The sequence below is a fragment of the Amia ocellicauda genome, chromosome 15, assembly GCF_036373705.1.
Source record: "Amia ocellicauda isolate fAmiCal2 chromosome 15, fAmiCal2.hap1, whole genome shotgun sequence".
NCBI lineage: Eukaryota > Metazoa > Chordata > Actinopteri > Amiiformes > Amiidae > Amia > Amia ocellicauda.
Window position 1 is genome coordinate 10,433,372 of NC_089864.1, and position 15,755 is coordinate 10,449,126.

The window sequence follows — 15,755 nt, forward strand, 5'->3', positions numbered from 1 at the left end:
GGGACTAGGAACAGCTTTTTTCCATGTGACAAAATAGGACTTTTGTTAACCCCTTCAGACCTGAATTATGTTCCAAGTTTTTGAAAAATATAAAAATGCCATTTTCTTATCTTTAATGCAACCAGAAATGAGACTGAATACAAATATTTTTTTAATCAAAACTTTAATTGTTCAACTTTTTGCCTTTTTGAATGGACATCGGGTCCAAACCAATACCAATACCAGGTCATATGATAGCATCATATATAGCACTATAGTTACGGTACAATGTGAGGTAATTAGACTGTCCTGTAGTTACTGTGTACAGTGTCAGATCATTAAACTGCACTGTAGTTAATATGCAGCGTGAGGTCATTAGACTGCACTGTAGTTACTGTACAGTGTGAGATCATTACAGTTTAATTACTGCACAGTGTCAGGTCATTAGACTGCACTGTAGTTACTGTACAGTGTGAGGTCATTAGACTGCACTGTAGTTACTGTACAGTGTGATGTCATTAGACTGCACTATACTTACGGTACAGTGAGGTCATTAGACTGCTCTATAGTTACAGTACAGTGTGATGCCATTAAACTGCACTATACCTACGGTACAGTGAGGTCATTACACTGCACTATAGTTACTCTACAGTGTGAGGTCATTATACTGCTCTATAGTTACTGTACAGTGTGAGGTCATTAAACTGCACTATACTTATGGTACAGTGAGGTCATTAGACTGCTCTATAGTTACAGTACAGTGTGAGATCTTAGACTGCACTATAGTTATTGTACAGTGTGAGGTAATTAGATTGCACTGTAGTTACTGTACAGTGTGAGGTCATTAGACTGACTGTAGTTACTGCACAGTGTGAGGTCATTAGACTGCACTATAGTTACTGCACAGTGTGAGGTCATTATACTGCTCTATAGTTACTGTGCAGTGTGAGGTCATTAAACTGCACTATAGTTACTGTACAGTGTGAGATCTTTGACTATTTACTGTACAGTGTGAGGTCATTAGACTGCTCTGTAGTTACTGTACAGTGTGAGGTCATTAGACTGCTCTATAGTTACAGTACAGTGTGATGCCATTAAACTGCACTATACCTACGGTACAGTGAGGTCATTACACTGCACTATAGTTACTCTACAGTGTGAGGTCATTATACTGCTCTATAGTTACTGTACAGTGTGAGGTCATTAAACTGCACTATACTTATGGTACAGTGAGGTCATTAGACTGCTCTATAGTTACAGTACAGTGTGAGATCTTAGACTGCACTATAGTTATTGTACAGTGTGAGGTAATTAGATTGCACTGTAGTTACTGTACAGTGTGAGGTCATTAGACTGACTGTAGTTACTGCACAGTGTGAGGTCATTAGACTGCACTATAGTTACTGCACAGTGTGAGGTCATTATACTGCTCTATAGTTACAGTACAGTGTGACGTCATTAGACTGCACTATAGTTACTGCACAGTGTGAGGTCATTAGACTGCTCTATAGTTACAGTACAGTGTGATGTCATTAAACTGCACTATACTTACGGTACAGTGAGGTCATTAGAGTGCACTATAGTTACTGTACAGTGTGATGTCATTAGACTGACTGACTAATTACTGCACATTGTGAGGTCATTAAACTGCACTATAGTTACTGTACTGTGTGAGGTCATTAGACTGCACTATACTTACTGTACAGTGTGAGGTTATTTTATTCCTTATAATTTGTATTTATTTTATTTTATAGTTCTTATCAACTAATTTTCTTTTTTCCAATGTACTGTTTTTATACTAGTAAGGTAATTAATCAGTACTGGAGAACTGAGTGCAATAACAAGGTTTCTGACCTACTGTCCATTGTAGTGGATGGCAAAATTTGAAAAACTCAAGCAAACTTTAAGGACTTATTCTATCAGCAGTCAGATTACATTGCAGTCATCACCACCACTGTCACTACTAGTGTCTATTCCACTATGAAACACCAGTATCATCTCATTATCAAAAGTAGCTGCCTTCTGTTACTGTGATCTCCAGATATCTACATAATTCCCATCTTCATAATGTTAGTGAGGTGTAACTATGCATTGTCCTGTGATGAGTTTATAATTATAATCATCTATGTGAATATAAATAGTTTTGAATCATTTATTATTTTTCACTTTGTAGAATATTCATATGATTCTTGATTTATCATTAGAGGGATTTTTTTTTCCCTAGCAATAACATTATTAAATATTCATTGTGTACAACATAAAAACTTAATGCATTTGGCAACTGTGAGTATCTGCATTACAAGATGCTTTTTGAGGTGATTGCCTTCTGTCACTTGCTTTTATAATCTGTGTAATAATGTAAATGCAATGTTATTATATAGAGGCATCCTGTGCTATAGTTCAGTTAGGCTATATTACTCACTCCAATTAAGTAAAAACACATTTGCAAATCCATTTTTGTTTACATAACCTGATTTTCCTTGAAAAATCCTGAAAAGAGATGAATAAAGCAAGTGGTGGTTTTGGTTTATTTGAAAGACATCCTAGCCAGAACATTCTGTTTGCATGACTGATTAATACTGAATATTAGCTGCAAATAATTATTTAATTATGCTGCCTTGAAGATTTCAGTTCCCACTAGACTGCTTTACAGAGCTGTGTCTACGACTAGATAATATGTAAGTATATAAAGCAATATGCAAATTAAAGCTTTTCTAAGCAAGATACATTTTTGTCAGGGGGATGGCCTTCTACATTGACATTTTAAATGTGGTTATATTTTAAACAGCATATAAAGCTGTGGTGGGGTACACAGAACAATTATTGTATTTGTAGACTTTGGGGAAACGTTATGAGTAAGAAAAGCTTTCATCTGTAGTTTCTGAGTAATTTTAAGCCCAGTGAGTAAGAGTATAAATCCATAAAACCCTGTGATTTTAGCAGGAGCAATTTGTCAACAGTGTGGTTCCCCTCTTCATAGATTGGAAAGATTTTGTGGGAGGCAATGCCGTCTTAAACTGCATGTATGCCAAAAACAAGATGGAAACTGTGAAGAATCACATTTATTATAAAATACATGTAACTGGTAAAGCTATAATCAAGATAGTCCTGACATTCCAGTGCAATATTTGCAGAACATTTTGATGGTCTCTCCTTTAATTGATTGAATTTTGGAAACATTATCTCTTATGTTGCAGTCAAAAAGTCCCATTTTAAGTATGATCTCATAGTTATGTGAATTAATACATACGTGAATAATTATTAAAAATAATTGGAACTATGGTTCTTGTTGATAATGTGGGATCCTGTTGATGCTGTTCTTAACAAATGACAAAACATTTTTATTATAAGTATATTATCAAACCTATGGAATTTGTACAGTTTATACAGTGTATGTTATGTATGTTTTGTGTATGTTAATACTATGTATACAGTATTAACATACTGGAATTGTAGTATTCTTTACTACTTCACAGTAAGTAAAGGCAAAACTATAAATTATTTAAACCTGCTAAGTTTATGATCTAAAATATTGTGTAGCAAGCAAAGATGTGCCCAAGCTTAATATATGATAATCATATCAGTGGAGTTCCTAGAATTTGTCTGTGTCATGAGTTCATTCCTATATGTGCGTGAATTCATCTTTTAATAGAAAAAATAAAGTGCACGACCATTAACATGAACTGATGTCAATGTGATGAATGCAGAGCCAAATGATTCAGGAAATAAGGGTTCTTTCAGGACGACAATCTATTACTGTGCATTATCCTTCCCACAACTGCAGTCAGTCAGTGCTAGATTTAAACATCGACCTGAGCCAAATAGCAAAACATTTTTTATTGTCATTTATTAATGATTCAGATCTTTTGGGGAATTACATTTAGAATTGATAAAATAAAATTTTACAAACAGAACGTAACTTTTTCCTGTTTTTCTGTAGCATCTTATGTGGTTTTACCAGAAGATGTTAAAGCCCCTAATTTCGATTGCACATTAAATAAAAAATGTGAGGACACTATGATGCAAAAATCTTTTAAAAGGTTAAAGACGGGATATAGCAGGTAGATATTCCAGGAATTAATTAATTTGGGGGTAATGAAGCCCCCTGATATTAGGAAAATATGGTTGAAACGGCCAAAAAGTAAACAGAAGGGAATTTGTATTCAGTGTATATCATCTCCTCCAAAACATTAATTCACAAAACTTCTGACAGCAGTGTTCTCCATATCGGTGCATGCTGTGAGTTTTAGAAGAACCAATACCCACTCAATAACATTAACAAACCATTAAGTGTTTATAGCTAAACAGAAAAATAAAATAAGAACAATACTTCTGCCTGGTAGACTTGTGTATATTTTTACACAGAGTATTAGTCAGTTCAAAGTCTGAAACTCAGAGGGTTGCAACATCTTCTGTTTTTTGTTTCCACTGGAGGTCTCAACTACTTCATCAACCTAGTTATTTTTTTCAATCGTAGTTGACAAACATAACATAGTTTTTAGGTCCTTAGCACAATCTATAACAGCTAATCTAATAAATCCTGTTATTCAGCTAATTTGACCAGTAATGAACTGGGTGCTTGACTGGAATACAAGCATGAAACCCCTGGTTTTATGCTGGTTTCTACACATTTCTAAACATAACGTCCTTGCACCCAATCGTTCTGTGTCAGGATTATCTAAACAGAGAAGAAAACCTAATGAACTGTGTTGGATATAGTGAATCAGTAATAATGTTGTGAATCAACGAGGAAATGTTATCCCCACAATTTGTACTTTAAATAATGCCAAAACACATATTGAGATGGAACATGCAAAACAAACAAATTTCCAATGTAAGATGTTATATTTATATATATGTTAGTTTACTCAGTGTAACAAACTGCAGAAACAGTTCAGCATTAATTATTTGGAGGAGCTGTTTTCAATTAAGCGTGTTTACATGAAATGTTCACAGTGACCTGGAGAATAACAGACATTGCGCTGACTTAAATACCGGACTCCAGCCACATATATTATCAGTGACAAAGTCCAGACCATTTTGCGCCTTATGAAACCATTTAATTAACATCATATGAGAAATAGACATTTTTTGCAACTCGTATCGTAAACGGGAAGAAGGTGAATGGAAAGCAAAAAATGTGTTGGAACTACAAAGGATTCTGAATTGTAAAAGAAACACGTATTCTACTAAACATGTTAATTTTATTCACACAGAACATTTTAAATATGAAAAGATGAACAACTAGTTAAATATTTATTTCATATACTCTATGGGAGCACATAGATAGTTTTCCCTTTATTAATGTGATTTCAAACAGTAGGAGAATAAAAGCATAAACCTGATCAGTAAATTAGTTGGCACATGTAGTTTATATGTATGCACATGTATATGGGTGACAGAATCTAAATAAAACACTTGTAATCAATCATAAATCTGAGTTTTGTGTTTATAGAAAGTTGTCTCAGCTATATTTGGAAACTTTATCCAAGTGCGTTGGATACTTTGTATAAGTTCCCTTTCAAGCAGGTGCTGAAAGACAGGTGAAATCTCAGCAGTGTAGAAACATGAGCGGAAGAATTAAATCAAAACAGGAAAGCTGAGGTAATTGAGTGATATTTTTTCACAGTATTACAGAGAGCTGTGACCTACTGGTTCTGCTACGTGATTTAGAGACGAATGCACTTCATTGGGCCAGTTGCAGCAAATTTGTTGTGGTCATTTTCAATGTTGAGGTTTTTGAATGCAGGATGAAAAGATGAAAAGTTTTCTTTTGTTTGTAATGTTTTAATTTAAGAGTTTGACAATCTTAAAGTGTACAGCCCACTGTGGGTGGATTTTTCTCCAAAATTCCCAAGCAATTTGTGTAACAAGAAATGCAGTTCTGAGTTTTACAACAATAAAGGAATCGGTAGAAGTACACAAAATGCACCTGGAAGTTACATAAAAGCCAGAAGATGAACTAAATTGCCTTTATTGCTAGTTCGCCGAGTTTCGAAAAGCCTGAATCTATTGAACTACTTGACACACATTCGAGATTCCTGTCATGCATTGTGTATCAAGTTTCGCACGGGGACATTAGAGAGCACCGTTTCCCACATTTCTTTGACTGGAGGTCAAAAAGTGTAATTAGTAACACAAAATGATTTTGAGGCACTACAAACACTCTGACACATGAATCATTGCCCCATGACACATCCACAATGCAGGGAAGTATCTAGTATGTTCTACACTGCAGCGAGTTGTCCAGAGGATGGGCATGTTTGTCCTGCTGTTTGGCCCGCAGCAAAACACAACACTGGAGCTGCAATCGGAGAACCAGCTAGATTGCCAAGAAGAAGAAGAAAAAGATGTGACCTTTACACTAATAGTTTAATCTTCTAGTTTTACTCTTTATTTCAGTTAGTCAGGCAACACATTGCAGACGTTGTGTAGTGACATTTCAAATATGTTAAATAACTTTCCACTGGTTCATCTCCAAACTAATACAGAGCATAACACATTTTAGGATGTGCATAATCAGATTGGCTAAGAAACATATTGACATCACTTTTAATACTGTAAAGCTGGATAATGAAAGTCTTTTAGTTAAAACCGTAATACAAAAATATTTATGAAAACATCTAATGTTCAGCAGCTGAAACTTTTGAATATTTTTCCCTTTTCACTTCATGATGAACAATATGATAAAGTTTATCTTTAAAAAACTTCTTTGTATTTGGATATAATTTGCCTGTAGTAAAATGTATCCCAGACTACATCTACAGTGTCTGTTGGTGAATTGGGCTGCACAAAATGTTTAATATCATGGAGAAAAATGTGACAGAAAGAGGAGAGGAAGAAAAAGAGAAATTTACTACACAAATGCAAGGAATCTGTACTCCCACAGAATTTTATAACGGGTACGACACACTTGAAGACCTGATGCCCCCCATGTCTAAAGTATGTTTTATTTCGCAGTTTCCCTCGTGGAGATGAAAGGGAGATCTGTTTTGATTTCTCGACGGTTGGGCTCGTGAAGCTAATGATCTGCTTTTCCCATTACGCACATTGTACTCCTTACAAATTAAAAAGGAAGAAAAGGGGGTACCTTCACTTAATACAGGGGAAATGGTTTAATGCGTTCCTGCTTTAATGCATCATACAGTCTGCTTCTCTATAAAGCCTTTTTTAATCCAAGGCACTGAACCCATACTGTTAAAAGCATCAATTGTTCATTATTTTTCTTTATCAATGGGGGAGTGAGATTTCCTGCTGGAAGGCTTTATTTGTGAATCATGACTGTGCTGTCTGTGCTCCCTTAGTGGGACACATGAAAAAGAATTTCAAATTAAAGTGTACTTACTGTACCGGGATATTGATGGGATCGTCTGCAATCCTGCTGATTTTCTGTCCTTTTAGCCGTTTGGAGTTGATTGAAACAAGGTTAAAAAAATGTAATAAGAAAATGACCAACTCGTGAAGCTGTTTTCATATTTGGTCTTCTTTTGGATAATCTTTTTGATTTTATGATCTTATGATCTATCTGTGCAGGACCACCAGGGCCTCCGGGGGGTGTGAGAGTGGAGGACATCAAAGATTCGTCAGTCAAACTCATCTGGAGCCGCGGCACTGACAACCACAGCCCCATCTCCCGATACACTGTCCAGTACAGGAACTTTCTGGAAGACAAATGGAAAGATGCTAAAACATGTGAGTTTTTGGACTCCTATAATTAAGTAATGTTACCACCTAATACAAGTCCAGTACAACCACACAAAACCACCACAAACTAAACCAAAACCAATGGACGTAAACTTTGCTGTAGGCTTAGAAAATGTGCCATGTAGTTTTTGCCAACAAAGGTCCTTATTGAAAAATGTATAATCAATTGAGAAAATATGTTGTATTATATTAATAGAATTGTATACACAGATTATGTATACAGGAGCATCTGTAAAATTTACATTAATGTACAGACCCAAATCTAGACGTTAACAAAAATGTTTGGGCCTTAAATCTGTCCTTAGAGTTTGTTCCCATCTTCATCTCTGCTGTCTTTATAATAAGCATATGCATCTATGTGAATATTAAGGATGCCTGTGTGCGGACTGTATGAAAATCTTTTGACAAACTCAGGGATATAATTTCAGTGCAAGGGATTTTTTGTTGAATAACTAGTTTATTATAAATGGCCTGTTAAGTCTACCTGTCACTTCCATCATCGCGTTCTCTCATTGTCACGTCTTCATCACGTTGGCAGTTCGGCTCAAGCAATTCCACGAGACAATTTCCGTGCTAATTACGTCTAACCTTTTTGTAAACTGTATATAATTAGGTACGTGTCCTATAGGATTAAATGTGTGTTCCCTGAGCTTTAAAGTGCCCGTGTCAAAGTTAATTTCAGTTTTATACTTTTTAATTCTCTCCAGTGGTTGACTTGCACCAAATGTTTGAAGCTTTGTATGAATAAACAATGGCAGGAGTGTGTTCAATCGCTGATCCTTTTTGATGGAGATAATATAGTGCTGTGAATGTTAAGGCTGAGAACGAGCTGTGTTTAAATGGTGTGCTTTAGATTCAGAATGAATGTGATCTCTCTCTGAATACATTGTTGATTTTCAACAAAAATAACTTCAACATGTTTTATTACCTGTACGTGTAACATGTATATGTGCTTTCCATAAATCACATGTGTATTGGTAAATGCAGTGCTTGACTAAGTAGCTCATACCAATAGTTAAAACAGGGATACAGGCAATTGCATTGAGATTTTGACACCTTAATTGGTTTTTTATGTCACATACTATCAGCAGCACTCCTTCCAAAAGTATTCAATTCCCAAAGAAATAATTTGGTAGCATACATAATTATAATTGACTACAACCCTGGTCCCAATGTGCTCTAAAGAGTTTAATATGAAAGTGCTTTGCCTACTTCAGCACTGCAAGAAATCATTACCTCTCTGCCAAACATAAATTTAATTGAATAATCACTTCCTCTGAATTTGTAACCAGTAGTGTGTGATTTAGAAGAGATGGAATTCCGTATTTTTGTTCTCCATATTATCTTGTGTTGTCATGCGTTTATTATTTACATCAAAATTTGTAATATTTTCAGCACCTTTGAACATCGAAGGGAATTCAGAGACGGCAAACGTGGTTGATTTAATTCCATGGACTGAGTATGAATTTCGTGTGATAGCGACAAATACTTTAGGGACAGGAGAACCCAGCGTTCCTTCTCCAAAAATCACAACTCTGGAGGCAGGTAGGTACACCACACATTACTGGTTTTAATAAAATATATTATATCAAAGTTTCTTAACATAATTTAGTACACAACTACTCTACCGTTCTAGTTTTCCATTAGCTATGCAGCAAATGAACATGGGGAGATCAGTCGTAATTTATTAAATGTCATAGAAGTGAGGAGCATGATGTGTAAACACACTCTTTGCTAAATGGAGAAAAGTTAAGAAAAATCACATCTTGCAGATAGCAAACAAAGCCTTTGCTGATTTGATTACTTTATTGGCATCGTTCCTATATTAACAGCTAGGTGTTAGTTTTGGAATTGCTTTACACACAGATAATTATCAAAGGCACTATTATTGTAACTGTATGAACCACATGTGTTTGTTTGGCGTTGTTTATAATGAATTAGCTGCGGCTTTCAAGGGCTAAGCTCCCTGTAGACATAAAAAAGCTTGATCTTCTGTCTTCTTTCTAGTTCCCAACGTCGCCCCATCTGATATTGGTGGGGGAGGAGGGACCAGCAGGGAGCTCACAATTACATGGACGGTGGGTTCTGGCATCCTCCTGGCAAGGAAGATTTTCTTCTCTTTGTACGGGTCTCAATTGCAGTATGATTTGAAAAAGGCAGGCAGCAAAGATATGTATACTGGTGGAAAAACAGGGAAATGCCTCACCCTCAAGTGTCTTGCTGACTTATCAGTTGCTTTTCCTTATGGTTGTTAGATAATCAGGTCATAAAAAGAAAAACAATATGCACAAAATGTACAGAAGGTGTAAATAATAAAACTGACAGCAAACTTGTTTTCCCTTGCACTTTAGTCCAGCATAGACCCATGACAAAAGTCAAGCCAAACATCTGTGCTAAATCCAGATTAGTTACTTTGTTTCCATACAAACCATCTCTTTGGCGTACATTGATTGTATTTGAGGGTCCTTCAACTGCAAAGGCTCTTTTCCTCAAAATGTTTGGCAATGTCCATGGCTTTCAACTTTCTTTTGGCTCAGCAGGCCTTGTAATAAGATGTTAATAATGTTAGATGAGCAGCAGATTTTGCAAATGGCGTCTTTTAGTCTGGAGCCAAACCAGCAGATTAATGTCTGTTTTCTTATTTTGTTTCCACTTTGGAGATCCTAAGCAACTCCACTGCAAGCACAGCCTGGATAATGATATGTTTTATGTGTGTGTGTTTTCAGCCAGTGCCTAAAACATACCACTTTGGAAGAAATTATGGCTACATTGTTGCTTTCAAACCACATGGAGATAAGGAGTGGAGAAAGGTGACCGTAGCTGACCCAGAAGCAAGACGTTATGTGCACAAAGATTCATCAATTACCCCCTCCACCGAGTTCCAAGTCAAAGTGAAAGCTTTCAACAACAAGGGAGAGGGCCCCTACAGTCTGACAGCGGTGGTGTACTCTGCTCAGGATGGTAAGTGATATATCAGGAATGGCTTTGCTAATGTAATATAATTTTGACATGTTCCACTTTCGTTCCAACATTTCTTGGAATTATTTGCTAACGTGGAAGGAAGTCAAATGTAGGCTGCAGGCTTAACCGTTATTATTTTAATTTTAAAGGCTTGTGAAAGTGGCATGATTGGGTACCATCAACACATTTTCAAAACAGGAAAGGAAGATATAGAAAGCAGTGGTGTATATCATATTAATAGAATTGAAAGACCGAAAACCGGACAACGTATTTGACAGGAAACAAATGCTGACTGGCGATGGTTTTCAAAATGAAATAACTGAATAACTTAATGTTAATATTATTATTGACAACACAAAATAATGCGATCAATATATATGTGTGTGTGTGTGTGTGTGTGAGTAATATATTTGAATTTAAATAATCAGAACAAACTACTTAGGTCAGAAATATTGTGAATTAATCCATTTAGTAACTTTTTGCAAATCTGCCTGAAGCCTCTGTCCTCCTTTGAAGCTAACAGAGAAAACAGAACGTCAAAAAGAATTGGGTACTTTAATATAAACTTGGTTTCTCTCATCCTTATAATGCATTACAGGTGTGTTTGTTTGTTTGTTTTCAACATGGTAATAACCCTACAAACCCAGTCAGACTGAAAATGACTGAAAAAAATTTAACTGCAAAACGAGATCAATAAAACAATAGCAAATTATGCTATCCTTCAATCAGTCTTCAGAAGGATGTACTCTTTCCAGTCATGTTTTTTCAGTGATAATTCTCTGTAGGAGTAAATTCCTCCAGTACTGAGCAAAGAGAAATATCAGATTGTCTTCTGAAAAGTATTTGCAAATGTTATTTTAATTTCACCAAGAATGAGAATAGCATACTAGCTCTGGAGTCTTCTATATATAGCTGCTTGAAATTCAATTAAATTCTATCAATACATTTTATTGTATTTTGTCGAGCTGCAACTCCTGGCTCAGGGACAGGGACTGAGGGACGCCCCCTGAAGCTTTATGTAAATAGACACTGGCTGGGGGATTAGGGGACTTGGGACTGTGTTGTTGTTAACAGTTACATCAGTGTGGTTAATGCTTGTGTCCCTGTCTTCAGGTAGGTCCCCTATATGTTTGTGTGTCACTAACTGGCGTCTCTGGGGCTGCAAAGCTTGAGATTTGCCTGAAAACCTGTAAGCGCCTGGTTGAAACTAACTATCTGAAAGGGAATTGTTGAAACTGCTTGCTATAACCTATTTTTGCACTAGAGGGCATACTTTATTCTGAATGTTTAGTAGGACTTGATTGTTTTAAGTAAGTAAGCTGTTGCCAACTTTTATACTGTTTGTATTTCACTGTAAGATTGTACAACATCAATATTCAGCTTTAGGAAGCCCAAATCTGAAAAATGAACTACCCTACCATTTGATAACTTTTTCCTCAAGGTTTCTAGTGCAACTAATAAGCAGTATGTGGGCAGACAGAAGTGAGGTGATAATATATCCAGCAATCTTGAGTATTTAGTCGAGTTATTAACTGCTACTGAAAGACAATCAAGCAACTACCGCTACACGATGCTCTGCTTTAATAAAATGCTCAGTTACCTTGGAAACCCCACGTATTTCAGCACAGCTCTTGACTGTTCGGAGGCATAGTTGACATGATGCCCAGTTTTAAGATTAAATAACAGATGAAAGTTCCTTGGAAGGGAGACAGTATGTACTGAGAGCCATAACTTGTACAATTTATGTGTAGAGAGCTTACCTCAGCATGGGAAACTACATGTTGCAGCAGTATTTGTCCTTTCGTAACATGCCAAATAAATATATATATCTTGTAAATTTTAAAAATAGTCGGGTACTACTATAATTTATGAAAATTATGTAGACATACTATACATGTAAATAAGCTTCATGTTCTAAGCTTCATGCTGGCCATTTTCAGCAGTTTAGTATGAATGACACACATTTAAACTGAAAACAGAAGATGGCTTAATCACAGTGCAATTTCTACTAGGTTCTGCCATCATGTCTTTCAGGCAATAGTCCATGGATGATCAATAACTTTGGCAATAGTGTCATATAGCTCTGTTGCCTGTGGAACAAGTGAAATAGTTTTAACAGTAAACACAGAAAGTGTCTTAACCTTTCAGCTCCTGTCGAGGCCCCCACGGGAGTCGTGTTCATAAACTTATCTGCCAGTGAAGCCATAGTGAAATGGCTGCCTGTGCTCCAGCAGTCAATAGAAGGTTATCAGGTAAGCCATGTGCGCAGCTCTTATGGGAGAAAGTGTGGCTCATTATCCCCGTATTTTAAAACTAATTGTTCCAGGACAAGTGCTTGAGATGAAGTCCAATGTTTTTTATCCACCTACTATTTTGTCGTTTATTCAAATATCATCTGCTGTGAGAAATCATTAAAAAAACATTCCAAACATTAAGAAAAAGGCAAATAAGCTTTAAGAACTGGAGTATTGGGTCACATTAGCAGCTTTGAATTTGTTTCTCTCCCAAAAAGCCTTTTATGTTTGTTTGTGTGTTCCTCTCTATCGGCAATGAACAGCTTTGATTGAGACCCCACACATAGTAAACCTAAGGCATAGGATTCAGAACAGATTAGGAAGGTGATTGAGTAAATTATATCACAGAATTAAGCAAAACCCCAAGCCTTAAAATGAGATTACTTCAATCCCAAAGCCTTTAAAGTAAGTTTGCATTTGTATAATAATAATAACACAAATATTTTACATTTTAAATACAGATATATGGTATATTCATGCCAATCATGGAGGCAAAACAATGACTTGAAATCAATAGGAAGAAGGAAAGCATTTGTCATGGTTGTTCTCTCTCTCCTTCTGTGGTGAAATGTTATTTTTAGCGCCGATAATGTATTGGGCTTTCTCATCTGCACAGGTAAAGTACTGGAGAAAGATATACGACAATGAAGCGGCTGCACAGCGGGTTCTTGTCTCCAGAAACGAGAATCAGACCAGGCTAGAAAACCTGCTCCCAGACTCGCATTACTACATTGAAGTCCGAGCCTTTAATTCGGCTGGCTACGGGCCACCCAGCGACATCTACGAGATCTACTCAAAGAAAGCGCGTAAGGACATTTCCATAAATAGAGAAGAAAATGTAGAAACTGAAATTTGAAACTTTTAATATCAAAGTGTGCGAATAAGATATGTGATTGTATTAATTATTTAGGTGCTCAGTTTAGGCCAGAAATTATTTACTTGTGAAGGGTGAATGGGCTCAAATAAGGGGACAGTATTTTAAGGGGAAATGCACAATAACACGACTAGGTATGTCTAATATAGAGAGCAATACCATGTTATCGCACAGATCCTTCTGAATATAAAGGGATGAGGTGCAGGAACAGTTATCATGAAAATCATTAAGCAGATCTCCAGAATCGTGTAAATTGTTTTACGATGGAGCCAATCAAGATGTCCGACCTGGGAGGAGCTTGCAAACCCAGACCATTTGCTTCAGTAAAGAATAAAATGAATGAATAACTTGGTTGTCATTTCTGAGGTGTTGTACAATATGTACATGATGCACTTACAGCTTTCTGCAGTTAATCACACAGTGTCAATGTGTTTTCAGCTCCCAGCCGTCCTCCAAGGATAATTAAAAAATATATTGTTGGTAAAAGGGTGAATATCGCCTGGGAACATGTCGTGCCTTTGGCCAATGAGTCACAAGTGGATGGCTACAAGGTAAGACACGCTCTTTCTTACAGGGCTTAGTATTTATCTAACGCTACAGTCTGTTTGTATATGCTAACAATGGTGCAGCAGTGATCAGTGAAAAAGGTTTACTGAAATCGCCAAAATTGCTTGAAGGTGAATTTATTGTAATATTTGTGAATATGGTACTTTGTTTGCCTCGGTTTATTGTTTTATGGTTTTAAGTTTGTTTCTTCTTCTTCTTTTTCATCATCATTACTATTTAGGTATTGTACAGGCAGGAAGGAAAAGCTGATGGCCAGTTGTTCCAAACCGGCCTACATTACATCGAACTCCCTGTTCCTAAAGAAGGGGACTATGTGGTCGAGGTCCGTGCGCACAGTGAAGGAGGAGACGGTGCCGTGGCTCGAGTGAGAGTTTCAGGTAATTCAGTCGATGGAAATCTTTTCAAAGAAGTTAACAAAATGACTTTTTCCAAATGATGATCCTTTTCCTAAGAACAGGAATGTCATTTCTGCTGCCATGGGTTACATGGCTCTGTACGAGAACTGTGAAGATTATTATGAGGCGCTCAGATAGTAGGTTTGGGGTCTTTTGGTATTGAAGGACATTTTATAGTCCGCTTTTGTCTTTAAAAGCTTTTGATTTAGCTTTGGTCAAGTCGTTGCACTCAAATTAAATGTTGTCCTCTGTGTTATAAACATAGCAACCGACACCTCTGTGGACAGATCTGAAATGTTATTTGGACAATTTGGATATTCAGTTCCTGCACAGCACTACTTCATTTTCCTCAGACACTCGGAAACAGCGCCAATCTCAGCAGCCAGATATGGCTCATTGACAACATGTCTGCCATTGACACCTTCATATGTGATCATTTATCCTTTTTTATTTCTTCATTTGAAACACTCGTGTTCCACGGCATTATAGTTAAGGGAAGAGCTTCAGCAATCGATAACTTTATATTGTGGTGTAGGAGGTGTTCTTTGTAATCATCCTGCTGGTACATGATCAGACAGTCAGACGTTTTAACGAGAAGTTACTTAGTCTCATGGTCGTTGCCATTTTATCAACTCAAAGGTTTCGCAAAACAAAAATGTCTGTGCTCTTCAAGGGTCAGAAGACTGGAAGTCAGTATCAATGACATCATCTGTTCATACTGCCAGCAAGTCAAAAGAGCAGTGGAATATATATATAATTTGTATATTGTATGTGCATTTGTGTGCATTGATTTATACCAAAGCCACCAATTACAAGTTGATATGTTTCATATTATTATGACTTATTATAAGTATTATTGTTATTTTTACTTATTAGTTTGCCCTTTTTCCAAGGCAAATTAGCTGTGTAGATATGAAGGAAATCGGGACAGTGTAAAACATTTAAAAAAATGGAGAAGCTGTCGCCAAGGCCCATCTATTA

General features: G+C 36.5%; 1 protein-coding gene across 4 annotated transcripts in view; it reads left to right on the forward strand.

Annotated features, from left to right (window-relative positions):
• The window catches only part of LOC136771412 (contactin-1), an 83,999-nt gene that overhangs the window by 64,213 nt on the left and 4,031 nt on the right, over positions 1–15,755 (forward strand). For all 4 annotated transcript variants that reach the window (XM_066723711.1, XM_066723714.1, XM_066723712.1 and 1 more), the window contains 8 exons: positions 7,513–7,671; positions 9,079–9,228; positions 9,691–9,761; positions 10,410–10,644; positions 12,793–12,896; positions 13,555–13,744; positions 14,251–14,363; positions 14,600–14,756. In XM_066723711.1, the coding sequence (XP_066579808.1) occupies positions 7,513–7,671; positions 9,079–9,228; positions 9,691–9,761; positions 10,410–10,644; positions 12,793–12,896; positions 13,555–13,744; positions 14,251–14,363; positions 14,600–14,756 (1,179 nt within the window). The remainder of the gene's footprint in view (positions 1–7,512; positions 7,672–9,078; positions 9,229–9,690; positions 9,762–10,409; positions 10,645–12,792; positions 12,897–13,554; positions 13,745–14,250; positions 14,364–14,599; positions 14,757–15,755) is intronic.